At 42.9% G+C, this 25,927-nt stretch overlaps 1 protein-coding gene across 2 annotated transcripts in view; it reads left to right on the forward strand.

Annotated features, from left to right (window-relative positions):
• Positions 1-470: 470 nt before the first annotated feature.
• ANKRD13B (ankyrin repeat domain 13B) overlaps positions 471-25,927 on the forward strand; it is a 262,079-nt gene continuing 236,622 nt past the window's right edge. For both annotated transcript variants that reach the window (XM_040423447.1, XM_040423448.1), the window contains exon 1: positions 471-929. In XM_040423447.1, the coding sequence (XP_040279381.1) occupies positions 828-929 (102 nt within the window). In that variant the 5' untranslated portion in view covers positions 471-827. The remainder of the gene's footprint in view (positions 930-25,927) is intronic.

A 25,927-nucleotide genomic window follows, 5' to 3' on the forward strand; every position in this document is an offset into this window, starting at 1 on the left:
AAATGAATGAATAAATATGTATCCTCCTCATATTTAGAGTGACAACCTCTGGTTCCAGCTGTAAAGGCATCCATATTGGTCCAACCCTAATTTTTCCAGAAAAAAACTAAAAACTATGGGATCATTTATTAAACTGGTGTAAAGTAGAACTGGCTTTTCCTTTTCCAAATGAAAGCTGGAATCTGATTGGTTGCTATGGGCAACTAAGCCAATTCTACTTTACACCAGTTTGATAAATGACACCAAATATCTTTAAAAATATGTATGCTAAATAGGATTTGAATTATTAATAATCTACTAGCAATAACAGAGGCCACCGCTCTGAACCTGCTGCCCTGCCTTTCCAGGACTCACACAGCTCACACAATACACCATCTGAGCTCTGCTATGTAGGAGCAGTCGCACCTGCCAGCAAAGTGGAGAAAAAAAAAGAACTACATCCCCCATGATGCAAATCGCCTGCTCCTGTCACTGGCAGCATCCTGCACAATGCACAGCGGACAGCAGAGCAGAGACAGCGCTGCCAGGGAGGAGTCCTGAGCCCACCAGGAGCCCCTTGGCACTGCCCCACTCTCCTTGCCCGTCTGGGGATCCCCTGCTGCCTGACATGCCCCTTCCTTCACTGCTCTGCTGGGTGCAGTGAGGAGGAAGAAGAGCGGCTGCCCCAGCCATCCCTGCACAGGCGGCAGTGCACACCACACACATACCCGGGCGGCACACAGCCTGGCACCCGCAGCACTGCAGAGCCTCCCACGCCTCCCTCCTCTCCGCACGGTTCTGCATGGTGCTTTCGGGAGGCAGGGTGGAAAATCCAGCATGAGACGAGGATGATGCCAGCAAGGAAAGGTCCGGAGAGCAGATACCCCCTGCACTATTTAGTATGGCACAATAAATGCCGGGAGCTGGAGAAGGAGCTTTCCGAGAGGCAGGTGGGTGTCCTTGTATGGGGCTTGTACTTACCGCTGCTGGGCACAGGAGGGGGGGGGGGGGGGGGATGTCATATGCTGGGCACAGACCATTCTACACGCCATGGTCCTCGTGATAATGGATGCAGAGTGTGGGGCATAAGGGCAGCCTGGTACTGCCCCATATCAGGGGACTCAAATTTACTTCTGTTCCCAGTAGTCCCATCATTACATGGTGCCCCCCTCCCATACCTGTCACATCAGGTGTGTCCACTGATTGTATCATTTACAGGTGTTTATAAATGTATGGGCCATGTTTATAAATGTCTCTGAAATATTTGTAAATATCTGTACTGAATTATGTCAACAGCGAATAGAAATATAGATGATAGATAGATAAGTAGATAGATAAAATATGAGGTAGGTAGATAGATACATAGATAGATATGAGATAGATAGATAGCAGATAGATACTATAGATAGATACAATTTAAGGTAGATAGGTAACTAAATAAATAACATGAGATGGATGGATAGATTAAATAGATAGATGAAATGTATGGGGAGTGTGAAAATGAAAGGGAGGGGCAGGTGGCATGTAGAAGTAGTATGTGGGTGAACATACATGCTGTCTACCATTGGGAATTCACAGAGTGCCATCTGTAGAGCTCTGACCACCTCCCTGCCTTATATTCTGCCATCAGTCCATATCATCATCATTTATAGGAATGTTAGGACTCTGTTATGTCATTTATGACAAGAATATATGTATATAGAATCCCTAAAAACCAAGAGAAATGTTACACCACGGATTTGGTGGTATTTTTGTGTTGGTCATATAATATGAGTTTTCTGTGGCTGGGGTGTAGTATGGTCTCCTAGTAGCTGCAGCGGGCACAGAATATCCACAGATAGCAGGTGTATTTAGGTCCACATGACAACAGGATTGAAGTTATTCATTACACAAAGTAACCTAATGGCCGAAGCCTGATACAGTTTTCATATAGTACATGAGCCTAGGGGTTGACCGACCAAGCGGTCTCTGCCACATTCAGATGAGTGTCCAGCATCTGTCTGACATAGGCAGTGTAATGACTTACTTTCAGCTCCGGTGACAGCTATTGACCCTCATCTGCTTGATCTATTGAGTGCCTGACATAATGGGACATTACTAGGTGTGTGCGGTGACATCACTAGTCTCAGCCTACAGGCTCAGAGCGCTCACAGTCCATCCATGCATAAGCCCCTGTAATTAATACCACCTAATACCACCTAATTGTATTTCTAGTCCCAGTTTTAGTCCTTAGTGCTTCCTAATAGAATCGTTTTTAATATAAGCGGTACACCTGTAGCTGGTTTTGAATTGAGATACATTAATTCACTGGAAACCTTTGATTCTGAAGCTAATTCCGATACATTTTCTGGAAGTGAGAGCTATTTGCATTATCATAATACCTTTTGGTAAATTCTCTACACTGCATAGTAATGCAAGATTAAGAAGATTTGATATGTAGTGTATTTCATTATATGTATTCCCTCTTAGTATATTGTATTAGTATTTTAATAGAAATAAAAAATGTTACGTTAGATCTCCATGGTCCCTCTCCCTTGACACCCCCTCCCCTTCCACAATATATGCATGGTATGTACTAGATACTCCTCTTTCTCGCCTTTTTATACTTGATTTAGGGCTCATGCACACGACCGTATGTAATTTGGGGTCCGCAAAACACGGATCTGCAAAAAATACGAAGGACGTCTGTGTGCATTTCTATATTTTGCGGTACAGAACGGCCCCTTAAAGAACAGTTCTGTCCTTGTCCGTTATGCAGACAATAATATGACATTTTAAATTTTTTTGCGGAATGGGCATACGAACCTACGGAAACAGAATGCACACGGAGTAACTTCCGTTTTTTTATTGCGGACCCATTGAAATGAATGGTTCAGTATACTGTCCGCATAAAAAATGGAATGGACACGGAAAGAAAATACGTTCGTGTGCATGAGCCGTTAGGGTGTGTTCACACATAGGTTTCTTCTCCATTTTTTTATTTTATGTGGCTTGTTTTAAAAGCCCAGTTTGTTGCAGCTATGGTGTTGTTTTCCTATAGAGAAGGTGGAAAAATGGCTAAAAAGAGCCATTCTCAAATTTGTTTAAAAAAAGGCAAAAAATGTGCAACAAAAAAGTTTGCACTATGGAAAAAAACACAAACAATTTTATGGTGTTTTTATTAGTGACCAAAAACACCAGTCACAGTTTGTAGGGGACCTAAAGGTGCTGCCACACATAGTTTTTGGTATGTTACTTGTAGGGTTGTAGCAGGTATCGAATTATCGATACCCTATCAATACTTTTGTACCGGTATCAATTCGATATCTGGATTTGACATTTACCGATACTAGGCTGCGCTACTGCGCAGCCTAGTATCAGAGAACATAGCGCGCACTGCTCTCAGCGTGCTCCATGTTCTCCTCAGCAGCACAGGGGAGAAGGAGTCTCTCCCTCCCTCCCCACTGTGCCGCTGCTGCCAATAAGAAGAGATAGGGGCGGAGGAGGGGAGGGGCTGTGGCCACTGCACCACCAATGATAACTCACCCATTAATACAAATACAGGAGGCGGGTGCCGGCGGCAGAATCACATAGCCGGCACCCGACCTCTATGACAGGACGCTGCGATCCGTGGCAGTTAACCCCTAAGTGTGTGTGCAGTGTGTCGTACCACCATGATCTGATATTGATGACCTATCTTGAGAATAGTATTGGAAAGTATTGGAAGACGCCTTTAATGCACACGACCGTTGTTTTGGTTAGCATCCGAGCCGCAGTATTTGCGGCTTGGATGTGGACCCATTCACTTCAGTGGGGCCGCAAAAGATGCGGACAGCACTCTGCGTGCTTTCTGCATCCGTTGCTCCGTTTCGTGGTCTGCAAAAAATATATAATCCGTTTTGCGGACAAGTATAGGCAGTTATATTAATGGCTGTCCATGCCGTTCCGCAAATTGCAGAACGCACATGGACGCCATCTGTGTTTTGAAGATCCGCAATTTGCGGACCGCAAAACACACAACAGTCGTCTGCATGTAGCCTAACTCTAATGGACTGTCAATGGACAACATAAAAAATGTCTCATGAACATGCCCCTGTCCTTATACCCTATTAGGACATCATCGTGGGGGGTCCTCCGCTCAAGAGTACTTTCTGTTAGGACTCGTCCACATCTCCGTTTTTCACTGATGTGTGCTGTTCGGCTTTTTCGCGGACAGCACACATACCCATTGATTTAAATATGTCTGTTCACATTTCAGTATTTTTTTACTGACCATAGGTCAGTAAAAAAAACAAGGAGACATGCACTTCGTTAATCCGTGATACGGACAAAGAACGCCCGTTGAAGTCTATGGGTTCGTGAAAATCACGAACACAACACGGATGGCACCACTGAACACTAAGGCCCCTTTCACACGGGCGAGTATTCCGCGCGGATGCGATGCGTGAGATGAACGCATTGCACCCGCACTGAATACCGACTCATGCACTTCTATGGGGCTGTTCATATGAGCAGTGATTTTCATGCATCACTTGTGCGTTGCGTGAAAATCGCAGCATGCTCTATATTCTGCGTTCTTCACGCAACGCAGGCCCTATAGAAGTGAATGGGGTTGCGTGAAAATCGCAAGCATCCGCAAGTAAGTGCGGATGCAGTGCGATTTTCACGCACGGTTGCTAGGAGATGATCGGGATGGAGACCCGATCATTATTATTTGCCCTTATAACATGGTTATAAGGGAAAATAATAGCATTCTGAATACAGAATGCATAGTAAAATAGCGCTGGACGGGTTAAAAAAAAATAAAACATTTTTTAACTCACCTTAGTCCACTTGCTCGCGCAGCCCGGCATCTCCTTCTGTCTCCTTTGCTGAACAGGACCTGTGGTGACGTCACTCCGGTCATCACATGATCCATCACATGATCTTTTACCATGGTGATGGATCATGTGATGGATCATGTGATGACCGGAGTGACGTCACCACAGGTCCTGTTCAGCAAAGGAGACAGAAGGAGATGCCGGCTGCGCGAGCAAGTGGACTAAGGTGAGTTAAATTATTTTATATTTTTTTTAACCCCTCCAGCGCTATTTTACTATGCATTCTGTATTCAGAATGCTATTATTTTCCCTTATAACTATGTTATAAGGGAAAATAATACAATCTACAGAACACCGATCCCAAGCCCGAACTTCTGTGAAGAAGTTCGGGTTTGGGTACCAAACATGCGCGATTTTTCTCACGCGAGTGCAAAACGCATTACAATCTTTTGCACTCGCGCGGAAAAATCGCGGGTGTTCCCGTAACGCACCCGCACCTTTTCCCGCAACGCCCGTCTGAAAGAGGCCTAATAGCCGATTCTTTGGAAATTAAGTTTTAGCTGAGCAACATCAGTGAATAACGGATGACACACGGATGGTAAAAAAGGACACACGGATTAACCACAGATCCCTCACGGACATCTTCATGGATGAAACACGTATGCTTTTTTCCACCGACGTGTCACTGTGGACGAGGCCTTAGCCAGAAGAGTCCTGCTTTCTAAGGGCAGCTCCTGTCTCGAGACCCCAGCTGAGCAGCAGTTTCCTCTTAAAATCAGCTGTTTGCCAGGTTGACTCTTTTTGATCAGAGAACGCCTCTAAAGCCTCGTTCACAGTGATTTTGAGCCAAAACCAGGTGCGGCTCTAAACACAGAACAGGTGCAGATCTGTCCCTTATACTTTATGTCTGTGGAGGCTCCAGTCCTGGTTTTGGCTCACAATCACTGATGGAAATCACTGACCAAACACTGACGTGTGAACACGGTGCATGGGACCAGTGTTATTTTATTTTGTAACGCTGTATTATGGACTAAAGATTTGGGACACGTGACATGTACTTTACATAATTATGAAATACATAAGAATGGGCTAAAAAGACTAGACACAAAAAAAAACACAGTTTGAATGACTGAGCTCATATATAAATATCTACTAAATGGGTCATTTTGACCTGAACCTATCATGAGTAATGTTTATGAGCATAAATTTGTAATTGATGACAAATCTCGTCCATTACTCTGTCATTATCCCTTTTGTAATTGGATAATGGAAGTCGTAGGCTTGGTGGAGTTTTGGCTGGTGCAGCAGAGAAGCGTGTGTTCTGGTCCATGGATATAAATTGTATCTGTTAGGCCTCTTGCATACGACCGTATGTATTTTGCGGTCCGCAAAAAAAGTATCCGCAAAAAATATGGATGACATCCGTGTGCATTCCGTATTTTGGATGGGAGAGGCGCTCATAGGATGATATGTATGATAAAAACAAGGTTATTTAGGGTGATGAGGCTCACCTTAATTGGTTGTGCAAACGTAGGCACAACCCTAGTGTACACAGGTGATGGTTGGAGGTCGGTGCTGCCAGTGTCATCTAATCTTCACTAGAATGGGTTGCCATCCCCGGGAGGTAAGTAATAATGTAGGGAAGGATGGGGCCCACGTGGAGATCCTCACTCTCTGTGGAGACACTTTGTCGGCGCAACTAAACGACCAGGTGGATAAGGATTCTAACTTCTGTTTATTCAAGGATGACAACGCGTTTCGGAGCATACAAAGCTCCTTTTTCAAGTCTTAGATGCCGGTAACCAGAGGTTAAGGATGCAGGAACGGTTACCGGCATCTAAGACTTGAAAAAGGAGCTTTGTATGCTTCGAAACGCGTTGTCATCCTTGAATAAACAGAAGTTAGAATCCTTATCCACCTGGTCATTTAGTTGTGCCAACAAAGTGTCTACACAGAGGGTCTGGATCTCCACGTGGGCCCCATCCTTCCCTACAGTATTTTGCTGAACGGAACAGCTGGCCCCTTATAGAACAGTACCATTTTTGTCCGTTATGCGGACAATAATAGGACATGTTCTTTTTTTTTGCAGAACGGACATACGGAAACGGAATGCACACAGAGTAACTTCCGTTTTTTTGCGGACCAATTGAAGGGAATGGTTCTGCATACGGTCCGCAAAAAAAACGGAACGGACACGGATAGAAAATACGTTTGTGTGCAAGAGGCCTTTGTGATAGTAGGAGGCTGAGAGAACCTTAAATCTTTTAGTGCAGACTGACAGACCATGCGTTAAATTAATGAGCCGAATACAAATTGCTGGTAAATTTACTTTTGTATTCTAAATGCAATGTATCTGGTTTGGATTTTATTTGTTCTCCTCAAACTGCAAATCAGAAATTCCCCAAGTTAAATCTTATTTTACTGCTTTTATAGTATAATTAAACATGCTTCATTACTCAGTGTCCTTGTACCAAAAATTACAAAAATCATATATTTTGCTTTTGCATTTGATTAGTGACACATTTTATTACCGTATTTATCAGTTTATACAGTTTGGAGTACATATACCACATATACTCCATATACCGAATTTCAAGAATTAAAATTGCCTAATATGCTTAGGGTAGGTTCACACCTTGTATTCGGCAGGCTGTTTGGATTCGACAGCTTGCTGGAGTTCACTGGATCCAGCCTAGCCAGATACTGCCATTCACCGCCGGACCCCATTGACTATAATGGGATCCGGCCGCTTTCTGGCAGAATGCCGGCTTTCAGCTGAACAAAAACTGTTGCATGCAATGTTTTTTGTCTGGCCAGAAACTTGGGTCTGGAGGTGAATGGCAGTATCTGGCTAGGCAGGATCCGGTGAACTCCAGTAGGCTGTTCTCTGCCGGAACAGTTAAACAGAGGTGTGAACCTACCGTTATATCAGCATTTATTCCTGTACATTAATTTATCACTGGAGTAAAGGGTTATAAGTTTATGAAAACATGTACACATTGAAACACATTGAAACCTCCCCATACCTATGTTTTTATTTTCACCTAAAAGCAGCACCTCCAGTAAAACAGTAATACCTTAAAAGGATTGTCCCATGTCCGTCTTTAGGCTCCATTCACACGTCCGCAATTTCGTTCCGCATTTTGCCACACGGAATTGCGGACCCCCACTTCCGGGTCCGCACTTCTGTTCCGCAAAAAATAGAACATGTCCTATTCTTGTCCGCAATTGCAGACAAGAACAGGCATATTCTAATAGTGTCCGCACATTGCCGCTGTCCATGTTTTGTGGATCCGCAAAAAAATGTTGTGGACGTGTGAATGGACCCTTAATGGCCAAGATAGGATTAACTGCAGTAAGCACCGGCCATATGTTACACTTTAACGTGGTTCTCTGGGAATAAGGACATTTTATCTAATGCCAGCAGCCCGCCTCCTGAAACAGAAGATTCATACTTACTTTCTCCACGCTGCTCCAGTCCTCCATGCTCCCACCGCTGTGTCCATATTCCAGTCCCCGTACTGTTTACATCCAGCGGTGCATTGGCATGGTAACATGCTCCACTGCAGTCAGTAAGTGGCTTCAGTGGTGACGTGCCACTTGTGGCCACATCATCACTGAAGCCCATGATTCCAATAACAAAAAGATAAGTTTACTGGGAAAATCTGAACAAGCAAAAGGTGGCTCTGGGACCCTACTGGGCCTCTAACATAGATACAAGATGAGATACAGTTGGGCATGGAGGTATACCGGTTCCATTGTAAAAAAAACAAAAAACGGATACATTTTTTTACCGGACTGCAGGATACAAGAACGTGGTGCGCTGTGTTTTTGTATACTTTTTTTTTTGCAACATATGCGTTAAATGGAGGCATAAAATGTGATGTGAACCCACCCTTATTTAATCGGCTGCCAGCACTGATCCTAGGATTGCTACTTCCTTATAATTGCCCCGATTGTTGGCCTGTGTAAAGAGGCCTTTAGTTTATACCTTCAGTTAGTTGGCTTACTTTGTGCCAGACTTTTGTGCAAAAATATTGGCACAATTTTTTTGTACGTTGTTGCATCTTTCATCGTGCATTTTTGGACAAACCACACCCTTTTGTTAGTTGAACAGAAAAAAGTGTCTAAGCAGGGAGGAAGTTTATCAGGAGGGCAGTATTTGAAGATGTCATCCGTGTGCTGTCCACATCCATATGGCCATGCCGCAAATTATAGAACGTGTCCTATTTTTGTCCGTTTTGCAGACAATAGGCAAAAAATGCGGGATGCACACAAACTGCTCCTGTATTTTGCAGATCCACAATTTGCGGAGAGCAAAATGGATATGGTCATGTGAATGTAGCCTTACTTAGTATGTGGCCATTATTGATACAAGTGTGGATCCACAAAGAGTCCAGTTATAAGGGTTTCCATTTGATGGTCTGTTCTTAGGATAGACCATCAATGTATGATTAGTGGGAGTATGACTCCTGGGACACCACCAGTCAGCACACTAAAGGTCAGTTTTCTGACTCCTTCACTTTAGTACCCCATTAAAGGCTATCTTCACCTTGAGAGGCAATTTTTTTTATGGTTGCATGTTACTCATTTTTGGCTAAAAATAATTTTTTCAGTTGGCCTTTATTAAAAATATTGAGCTTTTCTGTCACAAAGGGTTAACAGTTTTTCTAGCTGTGTGACTGGTACTGTCACTTTCACTTTGTGCCGGTCAGCTAATAAACCTCATTTCTAAACTACTAAGAGGTCGTAAACACTTATTTAAGCCACATTCTTATCAGTAAGATAATAACTGAGCTATAATGAGTGTTTATAAGGTCAGCGGTGCTTTTCAGGAGTATCTTGAGAGCACCGAGGGGGCGGCACGGAGCCAATGGAGATGAAAGACAGTATGTGAGTGAAAATTGTAGTTATTGATGAACAATAGTGATAGAGAATCGGATATATAAAAATGATGCATATACAAGCACACACATATATATGTATCTGTGTCTCCTGCTCAATCACAGTTTGTAATCACTGATGAACATAAATCAATGCAATGATAAAGGACTTACTTTACCGGGGAGGGGGGCATAGGATAAACTCAAAACACCTATACCTCAGCCTCCCCTACCGACGTCGCTTTCAGATTGTGGATAAGGCTTCTTGGTCCCCAAAAAGATGACACCGGGGCTCCGGGATAAAGTAGAAGTGTTTAATAGCTAAAATAAAGCTTGACGCGTTTCAGGATAGTTTCCCTTTTTTAAGAGCATAAAGACAAAGCAGATATGACAACATTTATATAGGAGAACAAGAACACATGGTCTGCAGTCATCTGATGGAGGGGGGTGGACCTCTCTGACCTCACTTCCTGGTAACTAATGTGTTTAATAAAATTCATAAATGTTAAAAATGTCAGAGCCTTTTTATGATAATAAAAAAATATTATGGGCATTGGACATATGAAAATGAAAATCTATAACAACTTATTGGTGTCCTTGTATTCTTTTCTACATAATTGGAGGGAACCGGAAAAGGAAGTACTTACTTGCACTGGTGTGAAAGGGGAGTTACACATTAGTTACCAGGAAGTGAGGTCAGAGAGGTCCACCGCCCTTTATCAGATGACTGCAGACCATGTGTTCTTGTTCTCCTATATAAATGTTGTCATATCTGCTTTGTCTTTATGCTGTTGAAAAAGGGAAACTATCCTGAACCGCGTTGAGCTTTATTTTAGCTATTAAAGACTTCTACTTTATCCCGGAGCCCCGGTGTCATCTTTTTGGGGACCAAGAAGCCTTATCCACAATCTGAAAGCGACGTCGGTAGGGGAGGCTGAGGTATAGGTGTTTTGAGTTCATCCTATACCCCCCTGCCCGGTAAAGTAAGTCCTTTATCATTGCATTGAATTATGTTCATCAGTGATTACAAACCGTGATTGAGCAGGAGACACAGATACATATATATGTGTGTGCTTGTATATGCATCATTTTTATATATCCGATTCTCTATCACTATTGTTCATCAATAACTACAATTTTCGCTCACATACTGCTTTTCATCTCCATTGGCTCTGTGCCGCCCCCTCAGTGCTCTCAGGACACTCCTGAAAAGCACCGCTGACCGTTTTCTCACCCAAATTTACATAGCAGTTCACTAGTGTGTACTGATTCTTATTTGGTTTGGGGAGCTGCCTCACGTCTCTACTATACTCACCACTTCCATCTTGGATTACCATCTCCAGGTGTTATCCCTTGGCACCTCACGTTCTCCTTTCCCCCCTCTCCCTCCTTAATTCTCCTTACCCCAATATCCATTCAGCCGAATTTTTTCTTCGTATAAGGTCAGAGAGCAGAGATAAGGAGTCCGTCTGCTCCTGGTCTGACAGAAAAGACAGAAAGTCCAGAGGCTGCTACTAAAGACTGTCAACTCTGTACAGAAAAAAGGATGCCATAATAAAAATTGGGGAAAATGTAAAAAATTATTTTTAGCTCAAAATGAGTACAATTCAATAATACAAAAAATTTACCCCAAAGGTGTACAGAGCCTTTAAGGATGAAACATCAATTGAAAATTCAAAAAAAAAACCTGTTAAATCTTTTAACTTGGCCCAGGAACACAAAATGAAACCATTCTCATGGACGTTGAAAAAAATAGACACAGAAGACCCTGAAGGGAGAGGCATTTTAGGCTGTATGCACACACTGCAAGCGCATTGCGGACATAATGCATCTAATGCCGCGGTTTTCTGAAGTTGCAGCAATTGCAGCATTTTTGATGCAAATTTGGAAAACCACGGCAGAAGCCGCGCCATGGCCACAGTGTGTGAATACAGCCTTACAAGGGTGAGTGGATCGCTTTGTAATTCCATTTTTATAGTAACAGCACAACTGGTGGAGGTAAAAACGGGCAAAGTCGCCAGGGTAAAGCGCAAGTAGGGGCAGCCTGAAGGCTTACAAAAATGTCTATTATTTTACCTATTGTGATATACTGTTCTGCATAGTAATCCGTTTTCTGTCCCAGGAGCTGAGCCACACACGCACTTAGAAAAAAGGTTTTAATCATTGCTATTGAGGCGGTGTTTCTTTAATAACAGCAGGGCTTTCACTTAAGTTACTTCGTTTTTATTCTAGAAGGTTCTGTCCTCCTGTCACCATGGTAACGAGTAACACCGCTTCTCAGTTAGAAGGGTAATCACCTTTTTAGCACTATAAAATCATTAATCTTTTAGCTGAGAAAAAAAAATCAAAGGAAGCAGGAAAGGAACACAGGAATCAAGGGAGGAAAATAAACAAGGCAATGATCTATATTTAATGAATTCATTTTCTCCTGCCGGTAGATCATTGCTGTTCGTTATCACGGATAGTTCTGCGCAGGTTGTGAGTTCTGTGCACGTAGGGGTTCACAGGTGACATAGAGGTTATCAAACTACATCGGCCTAGGCCGGTGTCTCCACACACTTCAATCATTTTCTACTTGCTTGTGTGACTACTTACTTGGGAATACTTGCCAATAGTCCTTTTGGTAAATTTGGAGAACATAAGCCCTGCCCCTGGATATGCCCAAAAACTGGCAGGGTAACGCCCACTTAAGATCTTGGGGTTTACATAAGCCCTGCCCATTTTTGGTCCAGGACAAGCCAAATTTGCCAGTGTTGTCTGCCGGCAAATTGGAGATCGTTGGGGACTATGCTCTTGGTATCGAACAATTAGTTTTGTGGATCTTACAATTGATGGGTTGTGTAGATCTTACAATTGATGGGTTGCGTGGATCTTACAATTGATGGGTTGCGTGGATCTTACAATTGATGGGTTGTGTGGATCTTACAATTGTTGGGTTGTACGGCTCTTACAATTGATGGGTTGCGTGGATTTTACAATTGATAGGTTGTGCGGATCTTACAATTGATGGGTTATGTGGATCTTAAGGTATCTTTACACAAGTAGATGATTGGTATGATTGAGCGATGAACGAGTTGTTTCTTGGTGTAGTGAACATTTCAACAATGACCCTTTAGACGCGCTGATTATCTTTCACAAAATCGTAATTTTCAATTGCATATTTCAGCGTTTGTAAAGCAGACTGTTGTATTTACTCAAAGCGATAACTTGAGTGGCATGCTTAAGCACACCCACGGTGTAATCGTCTGTAATTGTGCGTGCAGTAAACGATTCCTGTTTACATGTATGAAATTGTTAACGTCCAGTGATGATTTTTGTGCTCACACTTTGTCACTCTGTTGTTCATTGCTTTTACACTGCTCGATAATCTTGCAATTTCGCTCGATTTAATGATAATTTACACGATAATCGCCTCATGTAAAAAGTACCTTTACAATCGATGGGTTGTATGGATCTTACTTTTTTTTTTGCATACTAGAATGTACCAGTATTTACACCCTATAGTCAAGTAATTGAGCCATGCACTTTATTGAAGAGCGCACATCCTCCTGTAGACGTGTGAAAATGTCACACATGAAAAAGTCATATGCCTCCTGTCATGCCTTCTGTCTGATGAAGAACGCAGCTCCAATCTAATATTTTTTTATATAATTCCGCACAAAAAAAAAAATATTCAGGCTGGCGCACGGCTGCTCTCTCTGTCATCGCATACAAACCCGTCTAAGTGAGATTGGCACGATGGGGGGATGCCAGATATTTATTGATCCAGTGATTCTTGCTTTCAAAGAGACATTTGTGTCATGCGGGGGAACCAGCACTCGTAGAAAACACTGTTCCCCATGTAGGATCTAGAAAAATGTTCTTTATTTATACAGGTTTTAGGTCTTTGGGGGGCATGCATCCCACACAGTTTTGAGGCTGTGAAAGCCAGTTCCTTACAAATTATCATTTAACTGGGAAACAGCTGCAATACCAGACACATCCTATGTACAAAAGTGGAACTGTGTCTGAAAAAAGCAGCTCTTTAAAGGGTTTGTCCCACAAAAAATATTCTACAGTTTTCAAACCAGCACCTGGATCTGAATACGTTTGTAAGTGCATGTAATTAATTTAACATAGCCACTGAGTTATTCAATAAAATGCATCTGTATAGCGCCACCTGCTGTTTGTTCATTTTTTATTTCTCTGTCCACCTCACTGAGGTGGACACACATGCTCAGTTCCATCCTTCAACTGGCTCCTGAGCTGTGATAGTGAGCGAGCCGCAGCAGAATGGACACATCTCCTGAGCTGAAGGAGGAAGGATATGCCCCCTGAGCTGAAGCAGAACGTACATGCCCCTTGAGCTCTCAGCTTGATATAAATCTATCAGAGCAATTGGAACAATGAGTGGGGGGAGGGGGGGGGGGGAGATCTCTGGATCCATGGGAGGTTCAGGGCTGGTTCTAGCTTTGCTAGAAAGGGATTGTCATGTACTATATGATGTCTGATTTTCATTTTTACAATAATTATGGGATAACCCCTTTAATAATGATTCTCTAAAATTGTAAACATATTAATAAAATGACAAGGAAAAAGCATCTTTGTAGAACTGTAGAGGTTGCACACGTAACATAAGCATTGAGAAGACCCCCATCCATATATATTATGTATACCAGCCATTTTCTTTGCAAAGACCACGCTCTAGAAGACCACTTTTCAGTGCAATGTTGGATGGTCATGTCAAGGGGTGTTTCACTGTAAATGTTTGCTGTACACTATTATTTTAACTTCTGCCATCTTAGTAAATCATATTCATATGAGGGCACCGTAAAAATGCAAATACTAATCAGTGCTGTAGATGGCAGAGAATGGGCCTATCGCAAACAATAAAATTAATTCCCTATTATGGTGCTGGGTTTTGCCATCCAGGACAAAAGGGCCTGGTGTCGTTAACCTTCTCCAGGACCTTTATGTAACCCTTGAGCCAATTACCCTACCTATTTTTTAATATAGTTCCTCTTTAGAAGGAAGTCAATAGCAAAGTGGATAAAACCACCAGGGCTCTCCAAAGGCTCCATAGCAGCTTCATGCTTTTTAATGCAGTTATCCAGGAAAAGTCATCAGTATTAGATCTGTGGGATTGCGACACCAGGGACCACTGCCGTGAGTGCAGCAGCCTCTTGCTAGGCTAGTGACCTCACCATACATCGGTCACATGGCCTAGTTGCTGCTCAGCCTCATTCAAGTCAATGGGGCTGAGCTGCAATACCAAGCACTGCCACTATATGATGAACGGCGCTGTCCTTGGAAAGCTGTCGGGAGCCTGCATCGCTCACTAGAGCTCCAGCGAGCGCAGCGGCTCCCTGAAACAGCTGATCGGCAGGGATGCCGGGACCTGGACCCCCACTGATGTGATAATGAGGACTTATCCTTAGGATAAGTCATCATTATCTTTTCCAGGAAACCCCTTTTCCATTGTGTGTTGGAGGCTTCTGTTGGGAAGATTTCCCAATGAAAACCTTAGTTGCATGCATTTAACAGATGGTAAGGAGTAGGATCCATCTCTCATAGTCAACCCTGCTAAAAAGAAGTTTGCTGCTCTATCATATGCAATAAAAAACAGTAGCCCTGCAGATACCTACCCAACGTGCGGACCGGGAGCTTTCCTGGCACATGTATGTACACGGCAGACGCAGTGTGGAAAGACCCTAAAGCAGTGTTCACATCACTATTTAGTTTTCCGTTCTTCTGATCTGTCAGAAGAACAGAAAAATAAAAAAACGGATCCTGTATTTTAAGCATCCGTCATGCTCATTTATGCACATTTGGCATCCGTTTTAGCCATTTCCGTCTGAGATCTATTATTTTAGATGGAAAAAAAAGTCCTGCGTGGACTGTAAATGCTGCCATCATTTTTTGGATTATCGAGCAGTTGGTGTAAGCTGACACCAGGTGTACCTATTCAATGAAACGACTTAAGACCCCCATGCACATTAGGCGTTTTAGTTTTACGGTATTGAGATCCGTCATAGGGGCTCAATACCGGAAAAAAACACTTCAGTTTTGTCCCCATTCATTGTCAATGGGGACAAAACTGAACAGAACGGAATTCTCCAAAATGCATTCCGTTCCGTTTAGTTGCGTTCCCATACCGGAGAGCAAACCGCAACATGTTGTAGTTTGCTTTCCGTCCTGGGATGCAGAAAAAGACGGATCCGGCATGACCCCCAATGCAAATCAATGGGGACGGATCCGTTTTTCTCTGCCACAATCTGCCACAATAGAAAACTGATCCATCCTCCATTGACTTTCAGTGGAGGTCATGACGGATCCGTCTTGGCAATGTTAAAGATAATACAACCGAATCAGTTCATAACGGATGCAGGCGGTTGTATTATCAGTAACGGAAGCGTTTTTGATGAACCCTGCCAGATCCAGTACAAACGCTAGTGTGAAAGTAGCCTTAGTCTAATGTGTATAGGGATGACAGATAATGTCGGGGGAGAGAAAGATCAGGCAAAATGAAGATTTTCACCAGATCCTTTTGTTCTTCTGGAAGATGAGATACACATTGGGCTGAGCCAAACGTGTGTGTGAACGAGGGAGCGGGGAGAGAAGGTGTGTGACCACCTTGAGATCTCCGTCCTTGTCTACACTTGGTGTACATTGCTGAGGATTGCCAAAGTCATGGAGACTGTCTTCCTTTTTGTTGGTATTATCTGAAGTACAGATGTGTCCTTCCTTAGCTTCCCCCCTGGTTCCTGATGACCAGCTTTAGGCAAGGGCTGCACCCTTTCATGTAATGTATTTTAATGGTGCCACAGTGCGACATGCTGCAACGCGACATCCACAAAAAAATCCATCCAAGGCAGATTTTTTGGAAGACTGTTACATTGCAGTAGCACCATTGAAATACATTACTTTAATGTTGCGTGACCTTCTTGCTGCGTGACAGATGCCGCTGTGTAGGCGTACCCCCTACTGTCGTGCAGCTCATGTCACCGCGTGGCCCTCGCCTTGAAAAGGAACCTCACAGCACCCCACGGAGTAATGCGTAGTTTTCGAGGCTGATCATTTGGTGCCTCTCATCTCAGGATATTTAGAGCTAAGAGAAAATATAAGGAAGGACACATCTGAAATTTTGCAAAATTCCTTTGTGTGGTGGCAGCAGGGGTGCACCACCAATGAGGTCTCAGGCAGCACCAGGTAGAGGCAAGAGGGGGGCAGCCGAAGGGTCATGGGCAATGAGCGCTTTCATCGTGGCAAAGGGGTTTTCGCCTCAGGCAGCAGAAAGGCTCGGTGCACCGCTGGCTGGCAGGAAGCAGGTATTGCTCAGTAGGATAAGGGTACCTAGGTCTCACGTGTCTGTAGGATTCCATATGACTTGGATTAGAGGAGATTCATTATTCATTATTCTTTGCTTTTTATGCGGCCTGGCAAGAAAACAACATATTTGCTCCCAAAAATTATTATCTCTTTTTATGTGTCTGAAATGCCCAAACTGGGAAGGGGGTTAACTCAATAAATACCAGAGAGCTAGTTGACGGCTGCTATGGCATTTTCACTATATCCTTATTTGGAGAATGGACTTAAAATAGATGCAGTCCTGCAGATTTTTTATTTTTTTTTGCTTGTGAAGATGGAATTGTTCGCAATCCGTACACATGTGGTTTTTGGGTCTGACTCTGAGCTATTACAGGGTTTGTCATCCAAGCCTGGCAGTCACACAGCAAGATACAGCTGTTCTGTGTCTAGCTGATCTGCGTGGCTCTCTGTTCTTCAGGAGAATTTCTTTGATTCTTAACGGATATGTTGTTTGCCATTTTTGCAAAAAGCAGAAGAAGAAGGAGGCTGCAATGAACAGGCAGTGGATAGAGACAAGCGTAGTGTCTGCGAATCGATCTAGCTGATGTTTCAGACTAATATGTTATACACTACATATATATTTAGAAATGTTTTGCCCAAAATAGAAGATTATAATAGCAGCAAGTTATCAGTATATCTTTTAACTCACATCCTTCCTGTTGTGTGTTCAGCAAAAATACAACACAAATATGCTGTGAACCACAAATATTCTGTTTCAATTAAAACAAAATTAAGGAAGCTAGAAAAAAGTAAACCCACGTAGGAACTGTGGAGACAAAATGGTATTTTTTTTTTTTTTTTTAGATCAAGGCCGTTTGCAAAGCTGCAATGCTTCCAATCCCAGGCATTGCAGCATCCGGATGGGGTCATGTGCATAGCTGTGGCCAATCACAGGGCTCAGCAGTAATGTGGCAGTGACCCGCTTGGGAACATGTCACCGCTGAGGCCAGTGATTGCCTGCAGAGGAACACTTGATCTTGTCTGGATGTGCCGTGATGATTCCGGTCCCAGGCACTTTAGCTTGCGGATGAGGTCACATGGGCCTCTTTGGCCAATCACTAATCTCATCGGTGACACATGCGGGTCACTGCTAGGTCACATGCCGCTTGTGGACACGTCACCACGAGACCTGTGATTGGCCTCAGCTACACACGCGTTAAGTTCTTATATTTTTATATACAAACCGGACCGAAAAGTTGGGACACTATACAAATCGTGAATAAAAACTGAATGCAATGATGTGGAGGTGCCAACTTCTAATATTTTGTCAGAATAGAACATAAATCACGGAACAAAAGTTTAAACTGAGAAAATGTACCATTTTAAGGAAAAAATATGTTGAATCAGAATTTCATGATGTCAACAAATCCCCAAAAAGTTGGGACAAGGCCATTTTCACCACTGTGTGACATCTCCTCTTCTTCTTACAACACTCAACAGACGTCTGGGGACCGAGGAGACCAGTTTCTCAAGTTTAGAAATAGGAATGCTCTCCCATTCTTGTCTAATACAGGCCTCTAACTGTTCAATCGTCTTGGGCCTTCTTTGTTGCACCTTCCTCTTTATGATGCGCCAAATGTTCTCTATAGGTGAAAGATCTGGACTGCAGACTGGCCATTTCAGTACCCGGATCCTTCTCCTACGCAGCCATGATGTTGTGATTGATGCAGAATGTGGTCTGGCATTATCTTGTTGAAAAATGCAGGGTCTTCCCTGAAAGAGATGACGTCTGGATGGGAGCATATGTTGTTCTAGAACCTGAATATATTTTTCTGCATTGATGGTGCCTTTCCAGACATGCAAGCTGCCCATGCCACGCGCACTCATGCAACCCCATACCATCAGAGATGCAGACTTCTGAACTGAGCGTTGATAACAACTTGGGTTGTCCTTGTCCTCTTTGGTCCGGATCGTGACTCGTCTGACCACAGAACAGTCTTCCATTTTGCCACACTCCATTTAAATTGATCCCTGGCCAGTGAAAACGCCTGAGCTTGTGGATCTTGCTTAGAAATGGCTTCTTCTTTGCACTGTAGAGTTTCAGCTGGCAACGGCAGATGGCACGGTGGATTGTGTTCACTGACAATGGTTTCTGGAAGTATTCCTGAGCCCATTCTGTGATTTCCTTTACAGTAGCATTCCTGTTTCTGGTGCAGTGTCGTTTAAGGGCCCAGAGATCATGGGCATCCAGTATGGTTTTACGGCCTTGACCCTTACGCACAGAGATTGTTCCAGATTCTCTGAATCTTCGGATGATGTTATGCACAGTTGATGATGATAGATGCAAAGTCTTTGCAATTTTTCGCTGGGTAACACCTTTCTGATATTGCTCCACTATCTTTCTGGGCAACATTGTGGGAATTGGTGATCCTCTACCCATCTTGGCTTCTGAGAGACACTGCCACTCTGAGAAGCTCTTTTTATACCCAATCATGTTGCCAATTGACCTAATTAGTGTTAATTGGTCTTCCAGCTCTTCGTTATGCTCAAATTTACTTTTTCCAGCCTCTTATTGCTACTTGTCCCAACTTTTTTGGGATTTGTTGACACCGTGAAAATTGGAATCAACATATTTTTCCTTTAAAATGATACATTTACTCGGATTAAATGTTTGATCTGTCATCTACGTTCTATTACAAATAAAATATTGACATTTGCCATCTCCACATCATTGCATTCAGTTTTTATTCACAATTTGTTTAGTGTCCCAACTTTTTTGGAATCCGGTTTGTAACATATTTGCAGTGTTCTGGACAGGGTCACCCTTGTTTTAGTGGGTGGCCGTGGTTAGGCCTGCAGGGCTAGCGTAGGACCCCCTTATAGGGCATCTATAGGGACATCTATAGTCCGGATCCCTACCTGTGTGCAGTACATCTTTTCAAACCATCGAAGACTCGTGGCATCGAGGGTCCGAGAGGTAATTGCTGCACAATAGGAACCATTCGACGGAGCGGTAGGACAAATTGTTAATTTCTATAGTGCCGCCATGCACTTATACTCCTGCTAGTTGAAGTGATTTATGTCTCCCGGTATCATATCATAAGTTGGTGACTTACTTCCACATAAGCTCCATATAGTGCGAATTGTTTAAAGATTTGTATTTTTTATCATTACTTTGAGGGGCAATTTTTTACAAGTAGTTTCATATTAAAAGTTAAGTTTTACTATTTAACAATTGCACTTTCTTCTATATTCTTGATCCCCTTTTGACCATTGCTTGCTTTCTGTTTGTTCATTGCTTGCTTTATGTATCTGTGTATGATGTGCTTTTAATTCTACCGTTAGTACATGAGCCTTGTTACGTCCTCCTTCAGTACAAAGTAACAGATCAGTCAGAAACATGTTATCGCATCCATTACCTCTGACCTGCGTTTTCACTGATGTGAGGCATCAGTCAGCATGCAAAGTTACATAAGTCTCGTCCATTACTGTAATTGTAATACGGTAGCTCAGGGATCGGGTGACTGTTTGGCAATTATTTCTGCCTTAACTCTAAAACCCTTTGCAACTGAGAAGGCCGCATGACAATGTCACATACACTCCAGGCCTTAGGAGATGGAATAGCTCCTACTGCAGATGAAGGTTACATATCTAACTGCAAATACAACAAGAATATGGAATCTTTACTGATTTTTATCTATTTTTCACCCAGCTGGCGTAGCAAAAAATATAGCTATAAAACTTCATACAAGAACAAAAACAACACACAATTTAGTATGCTATGTATACCACAATAGATTTTGTTGCGTGCCATATTTGCACCGTTTTTATGAGTGGTGAAAAAAGGGGGCATGGCGAGGGCGGGGAAGGGGCGGCGCATTTATCTTTATTAATGCCAGTTTTCTGGCATGAATTAAGACAGAAATCTACGGCAGCTAGGAATCTCTATTGCTTACTTCTGGTGGATGGAAATCTGTCCTGGCTATGTGATGGACGCACAGGTGCTCGGGCTTGTTACATGACACAGTTCTGATCCACATACTGTAATCAGTCCTGCACCTTTGCGTCCATCACATGAACAGGACAGATTATTATCCTTCCCGGCCATTGCCCAGTGTAAAGGTGCCCAGCGATGAAATGCGATTCACAAAAGGCTAGTTGGTTGTTTATCGCATGTACCATGCTGGCATAAAAATCATCGGCAAATATCACTTTTGCGAGCCACTGGCACTAATGTTCTTGTATGAGACAATGGTGGAATCTATCACTCAAACGCCTCTCAATAATTTTAACATGAAAATGATAGTAAACTGTCCAGGACTGTCCAGGACTGTGACTGTGACGAGGGGACATCCTCTGTGTCTGGAGGAAAGAAGGTTTGTACACAAACATAGAAGAGGATTCTTTACGGTAAGAGCAGTGAGACTATGGAACTCTCAGCCTGAGGAGGTGGTGATGGTGAGTACAATAAAGGAATTCAAGAGGGGCCTGGATGTATTTCTGGAGTGTAATAATATTACAGGCTATAGCTACTAGAGAGGGGTCGTTGATCCAGGGAGTTAGTCTGATTGCCTGATTGGAGTCGGGAAGGAATTTTTTATTCCCCTAAAGTGAGGAAAGTTGGTTTCTACCTCACAGGTTTTTTTTGCCTTCCTCTGGATCAACTTGCAGGATGACAGGCCGAACTGGATGGACAAATGTCTTTTTTCGGCCTTATGTACTATGTGACTAACAAGACCCAACTGAAACTATATTATCGATCGGCACCATGTAAAGGACGTCTGTCATCTGGAAATCCATTAATAAACCAGGCACAATGCACAATCTCAGCTGAATGTAATGATACCTTTCAGTTAGCAATCCGCTGCTTCATTCTGAAGAAAGAGTACATCTAATCTATATGCAAATTAGCAGTCAAGTGCACTGAGGGAGGGCCCAAGCTACTCTGTGCACTCTTCTCCTGCTTCCTCCGCCAGCCCCTCCCTCTTTTTCTTGATTGGCAGAACCAGGTTTCTTCGTAGTCATCTCCTCCGGACCTGTCCATCAAAAGAGAGTGAGGGGCTGGTAGAGGAAACAGGAGGAGTAAGGGTGCACAGAGGGGCTTGGGTATGCCCTTGGTGCACTTAACTTCCCATTTGCATATGGATTGAAAGTAGTTTTTCTCCAGAATGAAGTAATGTATCACTAAGTGAACGGTATCATTACACTCAGCTGATCTAACCATAAATGTTCTTATAAAATGAGTATAAAATCCATGATGGGGAATTGATAGAAGAAAGAATATTGGGAAGTTGCATAATGTGTATAATGTTTCATTACATACTATAATCAGTGGCGTAACTACAGTTCTGTGGGCCCCAGGGCAAACTTTGGATCGGGGCCTTCTGCTCCCTTATAATATGTTGTAGTACAATGTGAAACTTTTTATTGTAACCATATAAAATATTTAAAAATAAAATGTTTCAAAGTACGTATTCTGGAACAAAGATTCCCACATAAGGCATAAACCTTATGGACCCATGTCTTGGTAAGTCACCTTCAATTAAAAAGATAGTAATCACATAAAAATATATATATATACAGTATATACTCAACACTCTGCATTGCTGCTTGTAGCCTGAGTTCGAGCGTCATTTCGAGATTGTGATGACATCACCATAACCTCCTGCGCTGGGTCTCGCGGGATGACGTGATGAAGCGGCGAAGGACAGGGTATGGGGATGTGTTTGCAACCGTCTGCGCAGTGGGACACCCGAACTGAAGCTTATGAGCCAAACTCCCGTGGCCCTCATTGAATTGGCTACAAGCACTGACGAGCCCCCTCCACCGTCGGGCCCGGTTGCAGCCGCACCTTCTGCAACCTCGATCATTATGCCCCTGACTATAATCATTATTTGCTGAAACTCTTATAATGTATAAAGCACATGCAGCATGTAATACTTCAACATGACGGACAGGGTGACGTGTTGCACATTATACAGTACTTTATACCCAGTAACGCAAAACTTATACCCAGTAAAGCAAAAGAGTATTCTTTTTTTTAAAAAGCACCCCCCACTAGAACCATGTTGATCTCTAGATAAACAGCCTCTGGAGGAATTGACAACCCAGAGAAATAATTTGGCGTATTCTCCCAGCCTGCCAGAAAGCCTTTGAACATATCTAATTACTTCAGTTTCTGTGTTACTTGTCTGCATAATTTTTTTTATTTTTAGATTTTCGATCATTTCCATTCTCCATCTATCATGGTTTTAACCTCTATACAGTTTTCTGTATATTTTTTCCCCATGTCTTTAGCTGCGGTTTTCCATTCCACAATGAAAGGGGTTGTCTTAATAAGACAGGGTTGTGTCTGCTTGGGCATATGGATGTCATGGTGCTCTGGATCCTGCTCTACAAGGGCTCATACACAAAAACGTTTTTCTTTCCGTGTCAGTTTTTTTTTTGTGTGGGCCGTATGTGGAATTTCAATGGGGCTGCAAAAAAAAGTAAATGACTCCGTGTGCATTCCATGACCCCTCCATGGGCGTTCCGCAAAAAAATAGAACATGCCCTATTATTGTCCGCATTAGGACAAGGATAGGACTGTTCTATTAGGGGCTGGTAATATGTGGAATACACACGGCTGGTATCCGTGTTTTGCGGATCTGCAATTTGCGGACCACAAAACACCCAACGGTCGTGTGTATGAGCCCTTAGCCAGGGCGGAGAGCCGATGCAAAGAGTGACATTTCCTTAGGCAGTATTACAATCATCTGAAAAGTCAGCATGTATTGCGAATGTATAGCCAACAACGGAAGACTGGGGGATTATTAGGCCAGACCCTTGTGTTCAATATAAGCATCAGTTGTCATGAATGATAAGAGAGTCCCCTAAAGGGATTGTCTCATATCGGCCAGATGGCTGGAGTTACGCAGACGACCAGTACGCCGCTGTTTCCGTTACTGTTGGTGAGGGGAAAGGTGCACCGTGCACAGAACTGTGTGCACAGGGCCCATATGGAAACATTATGGCTCTGCTCTCCATGTGCTGCCATTGGGTCCCCTCACAGAGATGTACAGGGTGGGCCATTTATATGGATACACCTTAATAAAATGGGAATGGTTGGTGATATTAACTTCCTGTTTGTGGCACATTAGTATATGTGAGGGGGGAAACTTTCCAAGATGGGTGGTGACCATGGCGGCCATTTTGAATCCAACTTTTGTTTTTTCAATAGGAAGAGGGTCATTTGACACATCAAACCTATTGGGAATTTCACAAGAAAAACAATGGTGTGCTTGGTTTTAATGTAACTTTATTCTTTCATGAGTTATTTATAAGTTTCTGACCACTTATAAAATGTGTTCAATGTGCTGCCCATTGTGTTGGATTGTCAATGCAACCCTCTTCTCCCACTCTTCACACACTGATAGCAACACCGCAGGAGAAATGCTAGCACAGGCTTCCAGTATCCGTAGTTTCAGGTGCTGCACATCTCGTATCATCTGAAGGCAATCGTCTATGCTGTGAAGATACGAGATGTGCAGCACCTGAAACTACGGATACTGGAAGCCTGTGCTAGCATTTCTCCTGCGGTGTTGCTATCAGTGTGTGAAGAGTGGGAGAAGAGGGTTGCATTGACAATCCAACACAATGGGCAGCACATTGAACACATTTTATAAGTGGTCAGAAACTTATAAATAACTCATGAAAGAATAAAGTTACGTTAAAACCAAGCACACCATTGTTTTTCTTATGAAATTCCCAATAAGTTTGATGTGTCACATGACCCTCTTCCTATTGAAAAAACAAAAGTTGGATTCAAAATGGCTGACTTCAAAATGGCCGCCATGGTCACCACCCATCTTGAAAAGTTTCCCCCCTCACATATACTAATGTGCCACAAACAGGAAGTTAATATCACCAACCATTCTCATTTTATTAAGGTGTATCCATATAAATGGCCCACCCTGTATATGGTGAGGAGTCTGCAGGAGGAAGAAATACATGTGGGGTTCCCCATTGATGCTACTGATAGGTTTAATGTATTAACTGTTATTGTCTGTTTGTTTCTGACATGTCATGTTTTTGACATTTTATGCATTTTTTTGTGTCAGTAGGGGCTTATTCTATTTTTTTGATGTTTTTACATTTTGTGACTCTTATGTGGCTAACTGTCTAAATAATCAGTAAAGTGGACTTTTTCTGATAATTGGTGTGCATGTGCCTTGCATATTTCCTTATTTTTCATTTATTATATTGCAACCATTATTGGTGATGTATCAGTTATTGTCGGAATGTCTGGTTCTGGTGCTAGAATTGGTACAACGTTTGATAAACTCATGACTGGATATGCAGCATGCCAGGAACCCAGCAGCAGCTGATCTCCAAGGCCCGTGTGCCAGGGGCGGATTGGCCATAAACCTTACAGGGAAATTTCCTGGTGGACCGATGCCCAGAGGGCCGGCCAGTAGAAGTTTTTGGGGATGTATTTTGTACTGCTGGCAGTATTTGTGATGGACTGTGGTATTTGGCTCTGTTGGGGTGGTATAATGTGCCACAATATAGTATTGCTGTCCCTCCCTTCCATCAATTTGGACCCAGTTACAAAACGGGGCCACTTTAAGTTCCCAGTCCGCCCCTGCTGTGTGCCATGTGAAGAATCTCCTGTTCTTCAGATTCCTGTATATCAACTAGTACTATGTGATATTTTTTGAGCGTGATTCCTTTGCCGTAAGATCTGCAGTGAATTTTGGAAATTAATTGTTAAAAAAAAGGGAAACCATTGATCTGCATTTCATAAGATATTTGTGATTTTAAATAGAGTTGAAAGGGAAATAGCTCACCTCCTCACAATCACGGAAAGGTGCTCAGATCAATAGTGATTCACCCTTCAAAAAATGCATAAAATAACTAATACTGGAAGACTGGCACACTAAACATATGGGACACAGTGGGCATGTCCGAACTACAATGAGTTTAATATGCACACAGATA

Source organism: Bufo bufo, chromosome 3 (genome assembly GCF_905171765.1).
Source record: "Bufo bufo chromosome 3, aBufBuf1.1, whole genome shotgun sequence".
Taxonomy (NCBI): Eukaryota; Metazoa; Chordata; class Amphibia; order Anura; family Bufonidae; genus Bufo; species Bufo bufo.